The following is a 20,219-nucleotide window of genomic DNA, read 5'->3' on the forward strand; positions in this document are numbered from 1 at the left end:
AGTTTCCATAGCAATAAACAATTAAAGTATCAAAATGTTAACAATAAACAGGAAGCTCAAAAACTTTGTTAGGGGTTATGTCCAAATATTTGCTATATATTATTATTATAGATTATTTAACTGACACAAATTGGGGATTGAAATTTACCACCAAAATGTGTTTAATGTTTATATGTAGATTTTTTTTTTATTATTTACTGACAGAGAAGACTTTAAACTGTGTGCCAGAGTTTGTTTCATGTGGTTAGGCCCAGTATATACAGATATGTTATAACAAACCAGGTCCAAACATCTGTATTTTGTACAATAAAAAGACAAATCCCACCATATAATTTAATATTAAAGCCTTAATATCACAGATTTTTCAAAATAAATTGACTAAGCATAAGAAATAAATGAATAACGAGATAATATGTTATTTCCCCTTACGTGTGCAGGCCATAGAGGGTGGGTCTGACTCTATCTTGTGGTATCCATCCTCACAGCTGCAGGAGATGGCCCCGGGCTGCCTGGCCACACTGTGGGGTGGACACTTACTGCACACCAGGGCCTCCAGCACCGAGCGGTAGAATCCAGGCTTACACACTGAAAACAGAGAGAAAAGAGAGGTGAGGGGTTGGCCATGGGCACTTTGGAGTTGGATACAGAATAATGAAAAAGCTAAGTTTGTTAACATGTTTATTAAGAAAATAAACATGAAGACGTAATTACGTCATAAGGCGCTGGTACAGCTGGCAGCCCGGTGTAAACGCTCTCTCGTCTTTCTCACACTTATTGTGCTTTATCTCCTATATTTTGTAAATATAGTTAGTATATTTTTTCTATTTTACTGTACGATAGGGACACGCGCTGGAATAGTTTTTTAATTCAACTGTTTTTGACTTTTTCGGCTGGATTTGAGCGTTTTTCGTTGCGTTCGTTGTGTTGTTGTGACGTGAGCTAGCTCCGAGCGAGCCCACCAGCCCCCCCCGCGCCCTCCGGCCGCGCTAAAGTACGGCGTGTCGTCGGTACACGTTTATATACACGTTTATATGAAAGAGGAACTTCACGAACGATCGGGACACGCGCTGGAATCGCTTTAAATTAACTTGTTTTGACTTTATTCGGCTGGATTGAGTGTTTTCGTCGTGTCGTTGCTATGTGTCTTGGCTCTGAGTCCCCCGGCTCCGGCCCCGCCCCCCGGCCGGCCCCGCCCCCCGGCCGGCGCCGTACCGCGTTTCCACAAAGGAGGAACTCATGAAACTGCGGAGAACAGTCGTCTTACCGGAGATCGTCACGTTATCCCGGCGCAATACTGACCTAACCTAATACTGATGTGCAATTCTGTCATATGTGCAATTACTGTGAAATTCATGTGCAATCTATGTGCTGTCGTGACACATATTCATGTGCAATTACTGTCGGGATCACATGAAATGGTATTTATGTATTTATTTGTCTATGGGAGTTTTTATTTATTTATAGGAGATCTTCTACTGAAAGTGTTTTTCAGACTTCCTATAAGTGATCTGTTCTTCTGTATCTATCTCTGTATCTACCTGCGTTGCACCAATGAAATTTCCCCATGTGGGACAATAAAGGAATATCTTATCTTATCTTAATTTGCGATGCACCGTTTTGACACAGTATCTTATCTTATCTTATCTTAATGACATAAAAAGGTCTGTAGAAGGTCAAGTCCGCTTGCAAGAATAAATCTTTTCAACAATAAGAATGCCCTTTAATGACTAAAGTATTATCTTGTCAGACTTTTGGCTAGACCAGAACAAAGCTTTATTTTGATTTCATTTAGAGCTATTAAAGACCAGGTAAATGTAAATATAATATATCTTGGCCCTGCGACGAGTTGGCCACTGTCCAGGGTGTACCCCGCCTAAGGCCCGTCACTGGGATAGGCTCCAGTCACCTGTGACCCCGAAAGGGAACAAGCGGTAGAAAATGGATGGATAAATGTAAATATACCCACAGATATAATTTGCAGTTTGCAGTTACAGATGGCTTCTACAATTACATTATACAGAGAATGAAAACAGACTTAAGATCTTAGAGTATATAAAAAAACTATTTGAAAATGCCCCACTGCTGATCAAAAAATTACACATAATACCATTAAAAAGAGCCCTTGACTAAAAATGTACAGTTATTAAAATAATCGCATGTCGCCCACGTTATCTACTGTATCTACCTGCGTTGCAACAATGAAATTTCCCCATGTGTGGACAATAAAGGATTATCTTATCTTATCTTATGGGGAAAACACATCCTCCCAAGTTGTCGAACATGTATTTTAACCTTGCGTAGAAAAAATACATGTAATTTTGATGAAAAGCCACACACAATGGATTTTATGTTATAGCTGACATTGAAACAACAACCATTTTGTAACTCACGAGGAGACCATCACGGTAAGTGGACACAGGGCATGGGGAGAGAGGAAAAACAGGACAGCATGGAGTCTTTGAAAAAAAAATGAAATAAAAACAGGTCATGTTCCTTGCGGCGGAGTATTCCCTGGGTGTTTGTGGTTGTTTGGAGCCTTCTAATCAGAGATGCTGCTGTAGTTCTTGGAGGAAAAGCATTTGTCATCTATTACAGGATAGCAATTTTACATGTTATCTCTCTGGCGCTTTTCAAGTCTGATTCTGTCTCGCTCCAGGGATTACCACCTGTGCAAGCCACTGTTTATTCAATTCATTTTATCTAAAGGCAAACAAGTGTGTGCTTTGTCGTGATGGACATTTTGGGAAATTGTTCTTTGCTTTGTTTTCTTAAGATTACAGAGACTTTATATTGCTCAGAGGAAAGCAATGGAATAATCGGTTCTCCCCAAAGGCATTTTACTAATACTAAAACTCATAAAACAGTAGAAATTTTCCCTTAGAAATAAAGAGAGAACTTGAAATCAACTCCAGTCAATCAGGCTATGATGGTGGTTTATGCAAAAGCACTTATGCCAGGCTCTATGCAGCTGGCCTCAAGAGATCGATTGGGCCAAATAATCCTTAACACTTGTGTTACCCTCAAAGATTTGTGATGTGATGTGTTCATTTTCATCACAAGGGGGGAGGCGTTTTACTATAGACCCCTGTGAGTCATCCAGACCCGAAGATAGTGCGAGGGCTTAACGAAATAAGAAAAATAATATAACAATTTCTATGCAAATAATTCTGAACCCGACTTCAGAAATGGATCATGGTTGTACTCTTTTTAGAGAAAAGTAATTTAAAAAAAGACATGTGTTATTTTCCCACTATTTTTCACTTATTTTATTATGTCAATCTTGCTTGCATCTACTAAAACTAGCTTACCAAAACATTATCCATCACAATTTACTAAAGGAAAATCATTAGATCTACATCTTGACAGATTTCTATAGCATCTTACTTTTATTCTTTTTTTAATGGTCCTAATTGTACATTCAAAATGTGGAGTGCAATAACTTGGAGAAAACCTCACTTTGAGGTCTGAGTTATTACCTCAACTGGAACTCAGTTTAAAGATACACTATGTCACTTTTCTGCAGACTCTGCCGCCTTTGTCTCTCCTTTGATATGTTATTGATTTTGCCTCGTGTGTTAAACCTGTTCCATCTCCACGAAGACAAAAAAAAAGCATCTGTTCATGTTTTTTTCACTATGAGCTTCACTATCAGCTAATATGATAAAAACCTTTGTATACAATGTTGTACATGTTTTTACTGTGTGTGTGCACTAGAACAGATGGAAAGTAGCTCTTTGCTAAGAAGCTTCTCTTTTACAAGATCACTATGTCTTTACACTCAGATAAATACTGAACAAAACTAAACAAAAGGAAGGCAAAATAGAGAAGTTATATAATGGAACACACCCCCATGAAGAAAAGCAGGTAGCAGACCCAAATAAGTGACCTAATGCATCTTTAACTCCTTAACATTTGAATTCCTAGCATGGAACAGCCACCTTTACCTAAGCCTTAATCCCTTGAGATGTATTCAGTTCCGTGGAGTTGCTAACCATGGTGTTCCAAACCTGCCTCTCTCCACCCACACAGCCCTATGCAGACATCTGAACTGAGGAGGAAGGCAGACAGCAGGTGACACACTCCGCATGCTAACACACCAGCCATCGCTATCGTCATGACAACGGCCCCAAGCCAACCAATCATTGTCATATTATCATGGTTTCATTTTCCTCCGGATTGTGACTCTGCACTCAAACATATCTTATACAATAAACTGAGAATGATAACGAGACGACTGATATAGAATACGTTATACAATAGTCAGGGGAAGGACAGGATGGGCTTTGGGAGGATGTGAAAAAGAGGGAAGCGTTTAGTGGCAATGTCCTCTTGAGGATGTAAAGCTGTGCACTGGCATTTTTTAATGTGGCAGTAAAAAAACGTGATTCGACTACAGATGTGATTTACACCCAACAATTAAAGTTCACCTATGAGAACGTGCGCACAATGGATGGAGGGGAAGGAGGGAGATAAAAAGACAAATGGAGGCCTGGTGGCACGGTGATTGAAGGGCAGGTGTGCAGGGGAATGGACCAGAGGAAAATCTGGAAAATGAAAGGAACTATAAATGAGAGAGAGCGGGCAAAGGAATATCAATAGATTTACCTTATACCGGACTATAAGTCTTTCATAGTTTTGGCCAGGGTGCGACTTATACTTACATTTATACTTATATACTTATTCTTATACTCTGGAGCGACTTATATGTGATATTATTTGTTTTTTTCTTCTCTATTATACATTTTTTGGCTGGTCCGACTTATACTCCGCAACTTATAGTCCGGAAAATACGGTAATGTTTTTCATACACTTTACGCATATACGTGTACAGTTATTGACCCTTCATTTAGAGATTTGGTTTTGTACAGAAAAAACAAAACAATAAAAAGCGATATAGTTATTAGTTATCAAAATGGATGATTGGAAGATTGGACTGGCATACAGACATAGGAGATCGGGTTGTGTCCATACACGTTATAGAAGACTCAGTAAGTAACCAATAATAAGGTGATTTTATTCATGTAATGAGTGTAAATAATATGATAATACATGTATTTCCCAGTTGTGTTTATGGGTTCTTTGTTGACTTTTGTTCTTTAAATTAGAACAACATGGTGGCTTTAATCAAAAAATTATGTTTTTTGAGGTTTGATCCCAATCTCAATTCACTCATTTTTCCTCTTTTTGCTACGAATTGGCACTTCCATTGTGTTAGCATTTCAGGTTCATTCTGTTCACTCAGAGGCAACTGTTGTTGTGATTTTGGGCCTTACAAAAATAAATTGATTTGATTTGATTTGACTTAAGTGGAGAATCTGTGTAATATGTTCATGTGCACCAACAAGTCAACAATGCACCTTGTTGACGTTTTTCTGGGGGTTCCGAAAATCGATTTGTGTCTGTGTACAACATATTTTCTGTCGAGATTGGCAGTTTTACGTAAACTAATACAAGCGGAAGGCAAGACACAATTCATTGCGGCGCCCGCGGCAACTTCCGGCGTGAGGTTAATACGCCAACATTTTAATCACATCTTGACTCTGGGATGAGCTTCCAACCTGTATTGCTTTGGCATTATGTTTACTTTACCACTATTATTAGTATTATTTTGTCTTATGCTAGCTATTTTTATTTTTATTCTATTTTATCTTTCCCTCTATTCCTTATTAAGAATAGCAGTTTTGTTTATAAGAGTTTTTGTTTATAAGAGTTTTTCTATTAAGAGTGTTTTTTAAAAGTTTTATATAAGTTATCTGTTCTTTTCTTCTGTATCTCCTTGCGTTGCAACACCGGAATTTCCCCATGTGTGGACAAATAAAGGCATATCTTATATATTTTAGCGCCTTTCTGACCCACAGATAACTCATAGTGCGCTAAATACCTGAACTCAAACCATTTTTTCCCTCAAACCTGTCAGACCACCCCTGTCCCAGTCTACTCGCATGTCAAAGAATCAATTATGTGCGGACGAGGGGCTACAACACACATTCTAGAGCACACGTTCAAACACATGTCTAATATTTTCCTGTCTGTTTCTCACCTCGAACAGTTGAATGCTTCTCCAAGTCTGCTCGTAGTCTTTATCTGACTACATTCTTACATGCAGCATAAATACAAGAACACACAGACTCCAGATGTGTTATTGGGATCTTTAAAGGTTTGACACAAAACTCCTCAACCGTAGTTGCCGGGTTGAAATGCATTTTGAAAAATCTTCTTAAATTGGATACCGTATTTTCCGGACTATGAGTCGCTCCAGCCAAAAAAAATGCATAATAGAGAAGAAAAAAACATATATAAGTTGCAGTGGAGTATGAAATGCGGTTGCAGGTGTGAAAATAACAAATAATATCACATATAAGTCGCTCCGGAGTATAAGTATATAAGTATAAATATAAGTATAAGTCACACTCCGGCCAAAACTATGAAAAAAGGTGCAACTTATAGTCCGGAAAATACGGTAGATCAATTATAGATTTCCTGGCATGTGTTTACGCAGTGATTGATGGATAAACACATGACTAATTTGGGACCAATGCTTATGTAGAGTTACAAAAAAACATTGCATTTGGATATTGATCATTGCTCACTTCTTGACATTTCTGTTGCTGTAAATATTGCCATAATAAAACTAAAGGAGAGACGGCCACAGACGGGGGAAGGAGTGTTAGCGTGTTTAAGTCTCGGTCCGTGGTGGCTTTGATTCACCTTGACAGAACCTTGGTCCTCTGTCATGCAACATTAGGTTTGAAAAATGCCCCCTCTGCCCTGGATCCATGCGCCTCGCCCCTGCCCCATACAGACGGAGCGGTTTATGAGCTATGTTCACCGTAGGAAGCCACACGGACCTAATTACTTTGACTTTGTAGGGGGAGAAGTCACGACATTCTCACACAGACTGAAAAGAGTGAAATATTAACACAAAATTATGACAGGATGTTACTCGAGTAGAATAATTTAGTTGAGTACTATCAGTGTTTGACCATATTGAATGTATTTGTTATTCTATCCGTGCAAAAGCCATTAGATCATTAGGAGATGGTCCAAAATAAACATACAGAACAGAAAGAACATAAGATAATAAACAAGATAATAAATAAAAAGAAAACCTTATTACTGGTACATTTCCTACACTAAAGCATGACTCTAATTATGTGTTCAACCATATCTTTTGAGACAATGTCCAGATATTGCGGATGCTAATACAGTTCATAATATCATTCTTGCTCAACCAAGCACATACACCCATGTTAGCCTCCAGGGCAAGTTTATAACTCAAACTATCAGCACAATTATAGGCAAAAAGACAGATTTGTACAAATAATGTAGCCTTTTCAATACACATTCAGAGTGAAAACAGAATGCATTCATAAATAACTTTTGGGGAAACGTTACACATTGATTTGCTTGGATTGAATTTTGGTTTACTCGTGTTCGTATTGGAGGGTCTTTTCACTTCACTTGGTTTCTTATTGCATGCCTGAAACCTCATATTTTTATAATGTCTGTTGCTGCATGTTTGTGTAATGGCTGAAATCAAATGCAACGGTGAAACCAACAAAACAAAAACAAATACATGGTTCGGCAAAACACATTTTCAAATTCTGCACCGTGTCAACAAATCTCTGCTTGGAGTCTTGCCGAAGAATACAATATTATTTCACGTAATTGGTTGGATTTGGAAAGTACTTGTGCATTATTGAACCATTTTCCATGTTTTTGCTTTCCATGTACACAAGCTACAAAACAATCTACTGAATTATATAGTATGATGTCCTTCTATATGTGAATAAAAAAGGTTAGTAGGACATACCTGACCTATTCCTTTGTCTGCTCTTTGTCTGCGGCGCGTGTGCTTGCATATAGATTTATGGCCTTGTCTGGTGTCTACCTCAGCCTTCTAACCCCCCACGGTCGAATCAATAAAAATTGGATGGCATACCATTACACACTCAGATGCTCACCTGCACAACATTTCTTGAATGAGCTAGAGATACATTATTTTTAATTTTATGTTCTCTGGAATGAGACTCGAATCACTCCTTTGTTACGCTCAGCTCTTCAGCAACCTTTAGACAAAAAGGAAGCTGTAAAGGACCTGGGACTATTTGTTTTACAGGAAATAACAAAATATACACTTTAGGAGATAAATTATGAGATACTTATTTATCATTTGTTATTTTTCCATCCTTGTTCAGAACAATATTGCATCTATTGATAAAATTACGTATGAGTTATAAGAATTCCTTCAAAGTTGGTGGTTCAATTTCAGCTCCAACAAAGCATAATGAGTCCTCACAAAATAAGAAACCATCATCTGATATAGAGTGAATTAATGATGCAATATACAGTTTTGAACCTGCCTTTGTTTATCTGCAGATACGTTTCAGGTGAGACTCCTCCCTGAGGGCGGGGCTTAGTCAGCTCAGAGCAGCATGAGGGCAATTTTGTCTGACCAGCTCCTTATATGGAATCTGACTTTGGATGGAAGTTGACACATCTTGATTTGTAAAACTTTGTCCAGATAATGTTTTCTGCGATGGGTCACTCCAGGAATAATGATGTATATAAAACATCTTTGAGTGTCCAAAAAGTACAATCTAAATTAAATGAATCGTTATTATACAACAGACAGAACAATTTGAATTATGTTTTAATTCTGTTGTCGTCAGTAAATTCAACATTTTTTGCTCTACTCGACGCCAACGTCTCATAACGAGATGTTTTTGATTGTGCCCACTAGAGCTTGTAGGCTGGATGCAGTGCACTTGTGTTTTATTTATAGTCATGCAGCTGGACTCTGCTGGTTCCCTGTAGACCCCCGTCCATCACAGCAGTGTGGGCCGAGAGGGACACCATGACAGCCTGTTAGTGTGGCTCCCTGTCTGTGGGACACCGTAGGCCCGGGTCGCACTGGTTTGATGTTACTGCTCTTGCTGCTCTTGGTAAGTCCACGGCCGGTTCAGATGTAGAACATGAGTGGGAATGCACATCAGAACGGGGACGATTGAGTTCAAGACAGACATTGCAAGTCTATGTTGTTGGATGTTTCAGCAAGATTCTGATTCTGATTCTGAAGGTAGTGATCACAAGATTGGGAAATGGAACAAAACTCACCAATTAATAGACAAGACAAACTGGTTAACGCCCTGCACCAAGGGCCCCTCCAGCTCTGACATTATCCTGGTGTCCTGCCCTGACGAATGAAACACCCCTCAATGGAACTTAAACTGCAATATTACAGACTATAATACACATACTTTGTATTTATTTATTTTTCATGTTTTAAATACAGAAGCTTATATAAATAAAATGACATAAAACTTATACAATTATGTTTATTATGATTATACAACAAAGTTTTATGACGGTGATGATCTACATTTTTATTTACTAATCATGATTTATATTTACTGAGTAATATCTTCAGATACTTTTTACTGTTTAGTAAGGACGGCAAGTCTGGAAGTTTTCATTTTGTCACAATTACACCTTAAATTGTTTTGTTCCACAGGACCATGTTTTATTGTATTGATTCATATTAATGTCATAAATATTTAAAAGTTGTCATTTCAAAGAAATGTTCCTAACATACAAGACTATAAATAATTATATCATGATTAACTGATTATGTAATCATTAACTCAAAATATTGGCAATAAAACCAAAACCAAGCAACACGGCTTTCTGGGGATCTATAGCAATAAGGGAATAATAACATGAATCTAGTCAAATCTCAACACTTTTGCTCTTTTTTGGTTTTTATAGTTAGCAAGATAAAAATAAAAGTAGAAGGAATTAAGAGAATGACGCTTGGAACGAGTCCAAATGTCAGAAATGTACAGAAGACTTTTGAAACTAATGATACAATGGACCACTCCTGGATGAATGAGGTATTACATTTACAATAAAAGCTGGAATGATTACTTAATATATGGGATATATCCCTATTTATTGTGGCATGCATTTGACAAATGCCTTTTTTCCATTCCTGAGGATGTTGAATAAGAAACACATCCAAACACATTCCATTTGCAAGCGGATGACATGTTTTTATTCAGTACTAGGTGACACTTTTCTTCTGGAAGTCGCAAATCAAAAGCCCATTTTAAGCATCTGTAATTAAAAAAGTGTAAATTGGTGTGGAAAGAAATCCCTCAGATGTCACCTCAACACAAGTCACCCACTAATAAGCCCCAACACAGATGTTCAATATTTATCATCATTCATTCGGCCTCATTTCCACTTATATAGATTATCCACGGAGCATAGACGCAGCAAATACAAGATTACGTTTGCAAATTAGATGCATGTATTGTGAGAAGTGACATGGCGTTATGACTACTAATGACTAAATGGCTACATCATGCGGTATGCACGAGGGTATGCCGTTAATTATGGGTCCAAAGATGTCACCGTGTTCAGGCTGATAAGGGCAAGGAGGTCAGAGGGTTCCAAGGAGGCAGCGGAGATACCTTAATAAGGCTGAAGCAGGGAGGAAATGACAACAAGTAACTAAGTATTATGCTTGGATGGTGATCAGAGCTGACTGGACTTGCCTAAGTAATATATATTGTAGTCAAACAGGGTTGAAATTACAAGTAGGCATATGTGAAAATGTGATACACGCTTTCCATACCATAAACCTGAATGTAAATCCTATGTATAGATCATGCTCCGACATTATACTTGGATTTTGTGTATCTGCCAAAGTCCAATACCAGAAGCAACTTCGAACGAACAAACTTCCATAAACAAACTGTTCTACTATGCTTTTACAGTAGTTCCATTTAATGTATGTCCAAAAGTGTTGGTTTTACCAGCAGAGAGTAAGAATATCAAACAATGAAGCGGTCATCGATCAATAACATAAAAGCAGTTTTTACCAACGTTCACAGACGTTAAGCAAATATAGAGCTGTCCCAGAGCGTCCTTCAACCCTTCTTTGGCAAGGAAAAACTTGAAAAAATGCAATAGCAAACCAGTTGACCAGTGGGCTTTAAAATCTTGCTATGGCCATTTACTGAGCTGTAATGTCTTTGATAAATTACTCATGTTGTTATGGTTTAGAAGAGCATAAAGGCAATTATGTGAACAATGCAACTTTGTTTTTAGTCTATTTAAACAAAACCCCAATTATCTATCAAAAATCGATGCCCCTATTATTTTTGGAGATATGGAATATTTGAATATAAAATATAGTATAGTAGTCTAAATATAAAATTCTTAGAAATGGCCTCAAAGAGAGACTGAGAAAAAAAAAAAAAACTTTTATTGTTCATGTTTTTGTCGGTTCAGGTTTTGTGCTGAATCAAGACATTTACAGGTAAATTTTGGCACACATCATATGCTTTGTTAAAATACCATCTGAATATTGTTATAGAAAACAATAAAGATATATTCATATTTGTCCTCCTTTGTATTACATATAAGCTTTAAAATGACTTGAAGTTATGATGCACAAATATAAGTCTATCTTTACAATGTTTATCAAACCCCTGATGGAAATAAAGATCTGTAGAATGTAAGTTGTGGTGAGGGTTTCCCATTTTCATAAATCTTCTGAAGCACAAAGGGACGTTTGTGGTTGACTTTGAACAAGGTCCTTAACCAGACACAAAGAAAGAGCTGGTGCTCAGCGTTTTAGAATGACTTTGAGGAGGCCGTCTGGTAATGGAGTAACCAGCCAGCCCATTGGTCAGTTACTAGACCGCACCAGCCTGGACCAACGGAAGCCAGAATATAAACTATAAAAATCATGAATGAAACATTATGAACATTTAGCTATGAAAAAATGTTTTAACCAAATATCAAATTCACTTTTGTTCTGATGAATACGTAGTAAATCAAGAACATGTATAATTAATTGTGTAACATTTGCCATGGATTTCTGTCTGTTGGCTTATCAAAAAGTTATATTTAGTCAATTCAAGGCAAATTTGGTCAATTTCATCCTTCCACACAGCCTTTCATACACCAGTGTACACTACAGTCGCTTGTTAACACAAATCAATAACACACAATAATGTATGACAATCTGGAGACGCATTGGTAACATGACAGCCCTTCACGTTAGAGCACTTGACATATAGAAAAACATATTTGCATGTCTATTATTCTAAAGATTGCATAAATGGATGAGAAAATGCATCTGGCATGAAAAAATAATCTAAAGGGTACTGCACCTTGAGGCATATAATAATGTGACATTTAAGACCACTAAGAAAATTACATCAAGATTGTGATTAATTGCATGATACAAGACTCAATTATTACTCTCTCTTGAGTAGAGCAGTACTCTTGAATCGAGTTTATAAGCAATTTAAAAACACTGCAAGCCATCCATGAACAACAAATATTTTAATATATTCAAACTTTTTTTTTTCGTCTATCTTTTTGCAGGTGGTAATTTTCTTCTGACTTGAAATTTCTACCTGCTTGGGAATATTGTTGCCAGTGTTTGTAGCTGTTCTTGTGCTTTTATGAATAATAAATCAAAATCCAATCCCTTCAAACTCCTCTGCTGGATCAGGTGCTACGGGTGTCTAATTGTTTTAGAGCGGTGCACACTTTTACTGCAGTGCAATTTGTAATTGTTAGCGAGCCCAGTAAAACACTTCATTTGTCATTGTGCACGCAGCCTGTACGTTTGTATGTGCAGTTGGTGGTACTAGACATTACGAGTGTGTGGGTGTGTGCAATAGCTGCCCTTGGGCGAGGCTGTCTTTCTGATGCCACGCGCCTCTTAACGCGCCGCACAAAGGCTAATAGGTAATTAATATGCAATACTCAGTAATATGCCCGGCTATCTGAGCGTCTGTGTGTAGGGTTAATAGGTAATTAATATGCAGCGCACACATGGTGTCCCAGGCAATTACGGATGCAGAGGTGTCCGCCAATGCAGCCTAATGAGCACGCTTTTTAATTGGAAACATTTCATTGTAAACATGTTGATTTATATAACTGGCTGTCATTTGGTGGGATTAGGGAGGCTAATGACTAAAGCATAGAAACGTGTCAAAGGAAATGAGAAAAGGAGGGAGGTGAAACATTTTAAGGATATGCTATCAATGCCCAGCACCAGAATGAATAAAAGGGTGCATCATTTATACATAGGTCATGTTTTCTTGACCAGCAATTTGAATATATTTGATGGAAAAAGGCAGCGGCTATTCAAATAGAGTCATAATACTAATACATCAGTCTTATTTCGCGCATACTCAAGAAAGAAGTCTGTGGCCATCACACTACTGCTACTTCATACTAGGCCCAAGGACACAACAGTAGACTCTACTTAGTTTACGAGATCATACAAGCTTGGACATTGACAAGGTATAGCCACGAGTAAAAAAACTACTGCTACAACTACAACTACTTGTGTGCAATTCCCAGACATAATAAATACTTTAGATAGAATAAATATATGTTTTTCTTTTTGAAGCCAATATGGGCTATTAAATCCTATTCGGACAAGATCATTTTTATCTAGGGACATCAGGTAAATTGCAATAATTCTGAACTGTGTTTCTAGTCGTCCATTTCTGTGAAAATATCCCTTAGAATGTGCCCGTCCGCGCGTTGAAGCTTATAACTATTAAAAATATCTCTACATCCATTTTAGGTACAAATTTGAAATCATGATAAAATTAAATTCACCACGGAAACGTCGCCAACCCACTTGTAAAAAACACAGAAAACAACTGCGTTATTGTGGCAACTGAAGGGAGTGAAGCTGAGGATGTTCTGATCACAACAACGTGGTAAAGAATGACATCTCATTCAACAGCACAGATAACACTACATAACGCTAAAAACAAGCCTAAACTTGCTTTGCTCGCCACTTTGATGAATTAAAAGGTGAATTTGCAGACGTCATGGAGTAATTTCAATTTTCCCCAAGTAAAATCCACAAATACATAAATAAATAATGGTGTTGCTCAACTAAATAATTGGTTTTATATCACTACAGACACTCGTGTTTTTCTTTTGTACAGAGCAACTCGGGACAAGCAACCTTCCCAATTTCCCCAAATCCCGTCCCTAACAATACTCTCTAAATCCCCCCTCTCTCACTCATTTATCTGTCCAAGTTCTCATGAAAATAAACATTAACAGGAGAAACCCACAAATACTAGGTCTGCGTTTCAATACAATGCTTGTGTTGTTAATAGATACCGTTGTGAGCTAATAAACCAGGCAAGGCAATGCAGTAAATATCCTGTTCCTGTATTTGTCCCACTGCGCTGCACTGGTTGGGAAGTGTGTGTAAATTTGGATGTGTTTGACCCATGTTAAACTTCCTGCGTTGTTGTTCATTTTTATTTTCATTTACTTGTGTTCTGCATAGATGAAGCCAATTGTACGAGCTGGTTGGTATTTGGCTACAGTTTTGTGTGAATGCAAACACAAGCAGAAGCAATATATACAATCGGCTCAATGGGGTTTTCCTGTCTGCTGGATGACAGGGAAGCTCATTGTTCAAATATTCTCACAATCGAACCAAAGCTTGAAGTCTATACAAGCAAAATAGAAATGATTCACAATGTGTTGATCGGAAGCCTGCGGCACATTTAAATGAAATGGGTTTTAGTTTATTGGTTTATGCTGGTGGTCACAGAATTCAGATAGCTTAGTGCATACTGCAGCTATGAGGAAATCCCAGGACATCAGTGCAATTGAAAAAGTGCAACTACAGCAAATGTGGCTGGGAATATATATGAAGAGGTGTGGGGTTTCTGATATGATCGTTTTATAACAGTGTCAAATTGTTTTAGCTTATTTTGTTGCCGCAAGCAATACTGGCAAATGACTTGGTGTTATCAGTAAAATAATAATAATTTGTTTCTATGTTATTATTTATTTTTTTTGCCAGTAGGCGTTATTAGACAGGACCGCTTAGTGTGAAATGGCAATGAGAGAGAAGGGAGGACATGCGGTAGAGTTTAACTCACAGGCCTTAACTACTCAACCACCGGGCTGCCCTATCAGTAAAAGCATTAATAAATAAGCATTAAGACGAGCATGGTTTCCCTTTTGACTATTTATTTCTGTGTCAAATTTGGACATCAAACATCAAACCATGACTGGACTAAACCAGGACTACAACAGGGCCAAAAGTTTACATCAAGACTAAACTGGGTTCAAACCAGGAGCAGCTTCATTGTGTGTTTGTAATTGTGATCTGGACTTTAGACTCTTGACACTTGAATCGGTGCCCAATGTATCCACTTCCTGGACTTCAAAGATAAAACACAATACTTCATGACTGTTATTGGTGTCATTTTATTAATGAATGGATAACTAAAGATAAAGAATGGTGCAATAGTCAACTCTCTAAAAAAAAACTTAAAAGGCTGCATGTGTGAGGTTTTACACAATGGAATAAACGACAAGAGACGTCAAACACATGTATTGAATTGCAATGAATAATAAAGCATATGTCTCAATTGTTCTGGAACCTCTGGCGCAATGGTAGCCAAACACATCATCACCGGGCATATGGATTTGCACATTTTATTCTGTAGACACCCACAATAAAGCAGCAGCAGCAGCGTTGACCTACATTCCCGCAGTCATGGCAGACATGTATGGTTACATCACCCATTTCAGATCAAAGACAGAAAGTCTCCCAAGCATTACCAATTCTATACCGTTCCCTATAGTCCCATAAATGAGACTTACATACCAGTCAATTTGAGTTATATTTGAGTCTATGGAACGGAAGATAGGGCAGAAAACATCATCAGCATCATAGTAATCTGCAAAATATTAGGAGAAATCTGTTTTATATAATGTGTAAATAGGTCAGTGGTGGTAAATCGCAGGTAGAACGATTCCAGACAAGTTAAAACTTTTACTATCAGTATATAATTTTAAATCTGTTGATTTTTATATGGTGGCAAACCGTCTGGTTCCTATTGATCATATTTTCCTTGCTTCAAAATCAATCAGAGAGCAATCAACACCTTCATCTCCAGTAGAGACATTGAGGTCAAGAAAAAATAATAGCTTTACAGGTTAATTTGAAGGTAGCCATTCATTCTTCAGAAGCATGTCTTGTATCAGTGCAAATATTGGTAAATTATCTCATCCAAGAGCACTATCATGTGACCTTAATGCATCTGAAGTACCCAGTTGCAGAATGCCCCTTCCCAGCCGCCTGCCCTCGGGAGACCATCAGGCTTTCATGTAGCGTTGTATGAAACACTTGATGAATATTTTACAAACTGCAGGCATGAGTGTGCGTCTGCATGCTTTCTGCGCAAAATCTGGTCATTACGTCAAAACAGAGGTCGATGGGAGCATTTAAGTGCTGTTTTGGGGGTTTTTAGCATTAAGAGGTTGCAAGACATATAATATCTATAGGCTCAAGGAGGGACTCTGCTAGCGGGTATGTGTTAGCAAGAGGTGGGATATGGGGTGCAAGGAAGGGAGCACTTCTGGGAAAGTCTGTTTACCCAACAAGCCCTCAGGAAGCACTTTAGGTGTCATGACAGTACTGTCATAAGGGGATGCAGGGGAGACGGAGAGAGGAGGTTAGATTGGCATAGCGGTAAGAAGGAGTGAATGAGCTTACTAAATAAATGACTTTTAAGAAAGGTTGCTGTCAGTAATGTTTTGTCATTTTAGCTTTTGATGCATTGATTTCTCCCAAAAACTCAGGGCTTTAAGAGATCTTTATATATATATATATATATATATATATATATATATATATATATATATCCTTGATCCTGGCCGACAGGCACAACTAGCACAACTTAGCAGAAATAAAACTGGAATGATCAAAATTGTTTATTAACTTATATATTTCTATATTTGTCAGTATTACATAATAGTAATAATAATGATAATACAAAAAAATAGAATAAAGATTAAATAGTGTTCAAATAGAATGTTAATGCGACCAGAGCACCCATCATAAATACTGGTAGTTATGCTTTATATAACTAGAGACATCAGGTTTGACCAGGAATAGAGTAGAAGCTGTTCAAACAAATTAAGCTAGTAGCAGTAGCAATGGAAGCTGTCAGCGCCCTGGAAAAGACCAAGAAAGATGAATGGTGGTCCCAATTTTCAAACTAAATCCAGTCAATTCATATTTCAGCACAAGATGGAAACAGAACGGCTCCCTGCTCCTTACAGCCCGCCGTCTCCTGGGCAATCCAAGGATGACAGATCTTCTATTTCTGTAAGGATTTATTTAATGCTGTTAAACCTTAAAAGATAACAGTTGCAAGAAGCACAGATTAATATTAGATCTTGTGGGTTGGCTGAATTCTAATATGGAGCTCTCAAATGGTTAGGCTGCGCTCATTTTAAGAAGTTACAACGATGCAAAATCATATTTTAATAATCCCAGAACATTACATTTACCCCACTGCAAAGTAGCACAGCAAGGATGAAAATCAATTTCCATTTAATATAGGAAGTAGGTACATGTATTTTTTTTTTTTTAATAAATATGTAATATTACAGTGAAAGTATGAGAAGAAGTAGACTAAATTTGCAGCTTGTGGAGGTTAGTCATCCATGTATTCTTTGGGAAATGCAGGTGTGCTGGTATACTTTTAAGAGCTCTGGAAAAATACATTCAGAACATTAAAATGTCATTTTCACATTAAACGATTGGGGTGTGTATTCTGAACAGCTTTAAGTAGTGCTGTAGTAGCCTGCAAGGTCTAGAATGATAGCGCTCTGTATTTTTGTAGAGATTTATATCCGTGTGGTCACCATTACCACCTCTGAGTTCTGATGGGAGTGATTGACAGGCGGATTAGTCAATCAGGGACACGCATGGTCTGCTTACGAGAAATAAAGAAAAGGAAAACTGTCACATGAACTGACAAAATATCGCCAATTTATGCAGAAACTATGAGTGAAGCACAAAGCGCGGTTGGTGTGAGGAGAGAGCGATTTTGTTCTAAATGATAGATGACTAAAGAGCTCATTTGTTTCATATGAGTCACGGAAATAAATCTGATTGCACGGTACTCTTTGAGATGCAACGGACGGCATGGTAACCAGACTCACGCTCACTAAATAAGTGTGTATTCTGGATCTCAGGCCCCCAGCTAAAGTTCAAATTAAGTCAAATGTTATCCCAGGAATACTACTATAAACATGTTTACACCCAGGGCTTGTGACCCCTAAATGTTTGCAATCCTGCTTTCATCCACATTGAGACATGTCCATGCATCCATGCCAGTGACTTTATCGCCCTTGTCACCACACCATCAGCCCACCAGCCTCCCTCTGCCACTCACAAGCCCTCACTCCCCTGTGGGCTGGACTGGAGAGAGCTCTTCTTCACTTTACCATGCCGCACGGAGGCACTTCGTGATGGCTTCCGCAGCCCTGTGACCAGATCGAGTTTGACATATGCTGCAGTGACGTGTGACAGGCAGCCAAACACACACATGAACATCAAGGGAACCGGGCCACCGAAACAGAGCATCATCAGGGGAGATCCAAGCGCTCCCTGGGCATGCTCGGATGACAGCAGCCCAGTGGAGCGTCCTTCAGCCCAGAGACACTTCATTACCGCTGGGTTAAGTGACGACACTGATTGTCGTTCAATTTGACAATCTAATTTCCATTTCTATTGTGCGCTGTTGTCATTTTTTATGTTCTTTTACAGAGGCATAAAATGGTTCTTTCAATGAAGATGTTAAAGGAAGTTTAAAAAATGCATATATATTTCTGACTGAAATTCTATATTTATATTTATATATGTATTTCTTTTTTGGCAGTCCAACAAAATTATGCTGGAATGTGTATTTTAATGTATTAAATGTGCATTTTTTTTGTTTCATTTTCTTTTTAAAGGTGGAATGGACAATTTTTTTCAGCAATTTTTTTAATCATATTTCCTCGTGGCGTGGATAAATCATTAGTCCTGCCACGTATCAATCATAAAACACACCTATCGCTCACCTGCAGCCGCGTGCGGTTCGTCCCCACGTTTCCGCGTGCCTAAGCGCATGGATCTATCATAACATAGTTCCCTCAGTGTACGGGGTAAAAGGAAGACGGAGAAAGATAGTTCGAGCTGACGCAGAAGTGGACAGAAATCTTCGGGAGACGAGATATGCGATGCGCTCTGTTGCGCTTATAAACAAACGCACGTGTGTGTTGTATCAGTCCACACGGGGAATGCGCATGGGCACTTCCGCCTGCGTTCTCAAATCGCCGAAAAATTGTCCATTGCGCCTTTAATCTGCTCTTTTTGTCTTTTTTTTTGTAATTTTTTTTATCTTCAAATGAACATTGATATTGATAATTTGATGTGGTGTTGCCCATCTCTAAATTATAGATATTCCTTTGAGACATCTTTACCCAAATATGTAAATAGTAATTTTACAGTCTCATAAGTGAGATAATTAGCAGTAAAAAGCCAACCATTTTTCATATTGATTAAAACTGTATATTGTAGGTTGTTGGACACTTTACTGACATTTATGGCACATACGGTACTTAAATACAGGGCCAGCATAGCAATCCTCTGTGTTACTACCAGTAGAGCCTCATTAGAGCCACAATAGTTATAATGGCTGTAATGTGCATAGCAATCTAAAGAATGTCACAAAACAAAAGTGCTTACTTACAGTGGTCTTCTGAGTGCTTTTAATTATGCCATGTTTTTCATGTTCATGTACATCAACAGCTAGGATTGTATAGGTTTATGACTTTATGTTCTCAGCTCATCCCTTTTTTCCATTCACCCCTCTACAGCCCATCTCCCCAAGTCCTTTCTTGAGTCATGTGCATTCATCGCAGCCCGACGAACTCTACTTCAAAGCGCTCGAGCCGCTCTCATCCGCCCCCATTATCCCCCATTATTCAATCTCCCTCACATGGCATTTAGCCCATCATTTCAACGTCCCATTTACCTACAATTCCATCAACACTTCATCCCAGTTAGCCAATTCCCTTTTTATTGTGTGGTGAATTGAAACCTATTTGCTCACTGAAGAACAATGTAGAGTCCTCATTCTAAGATTCTCATGCTTTTGTCACTACAGTGCACTCAGCTCATATGCAGTGGTCGTTATATTCGCGGCGGTACCCATCCCAGCCACCACTGCATCCATTATTTACACTATTTATGCTTTTAACCATGTGCTCAGCCTTTTCCTCCTGCAGAAGTAAGCCTGTGACCCACATCACTTAAGCGGGCATTACATCACTGCAGTATTTGGGCAGCCGCTGAAGAACGT

General features: G+C 38.2%; 1 protein-coding gene across 1 annotated transcript in view; it reads right to left on the reverse strand.

Annotated features, from left to right (window-relative positions):
* The window catches only part of LOC140368254 (ephrin type-A receptor 5), a 120,556-nt gene that overhangs the window by 48,515 nt on the left and 51,822 nt on the right, over positions 1-20,219 (reverse strand). Inside the window, exon 4 of the mRNA XM_072455216.1 lies at positions 430-585. Within this exon, the coding sequence (XP_072311317.1) occupies positions 430-585 (156 nt within the window). The remainder of the gene's footprint in view (positions 1-429; positions 586-20,219) is intronic.

The sequence above is a fragment of the Eucyclogobius newberryi genome, unplaced genomic scaffold (assembly GCF_026437365.1).
Source record: "Eucyclogobius newberryi isolate DKJ021-1_F unplaced genomic scaffold, fEucNew1.0.hap1 SCAF_2, whole genome shotgun sequence".
Classification (NCBI taxonomy): Eukaryota; Metazoa; Chordata; class Actinopteri; order Gobiiformes; family Gobiidae; genus Eucyclogobius; species Eucyclogobius newberryi.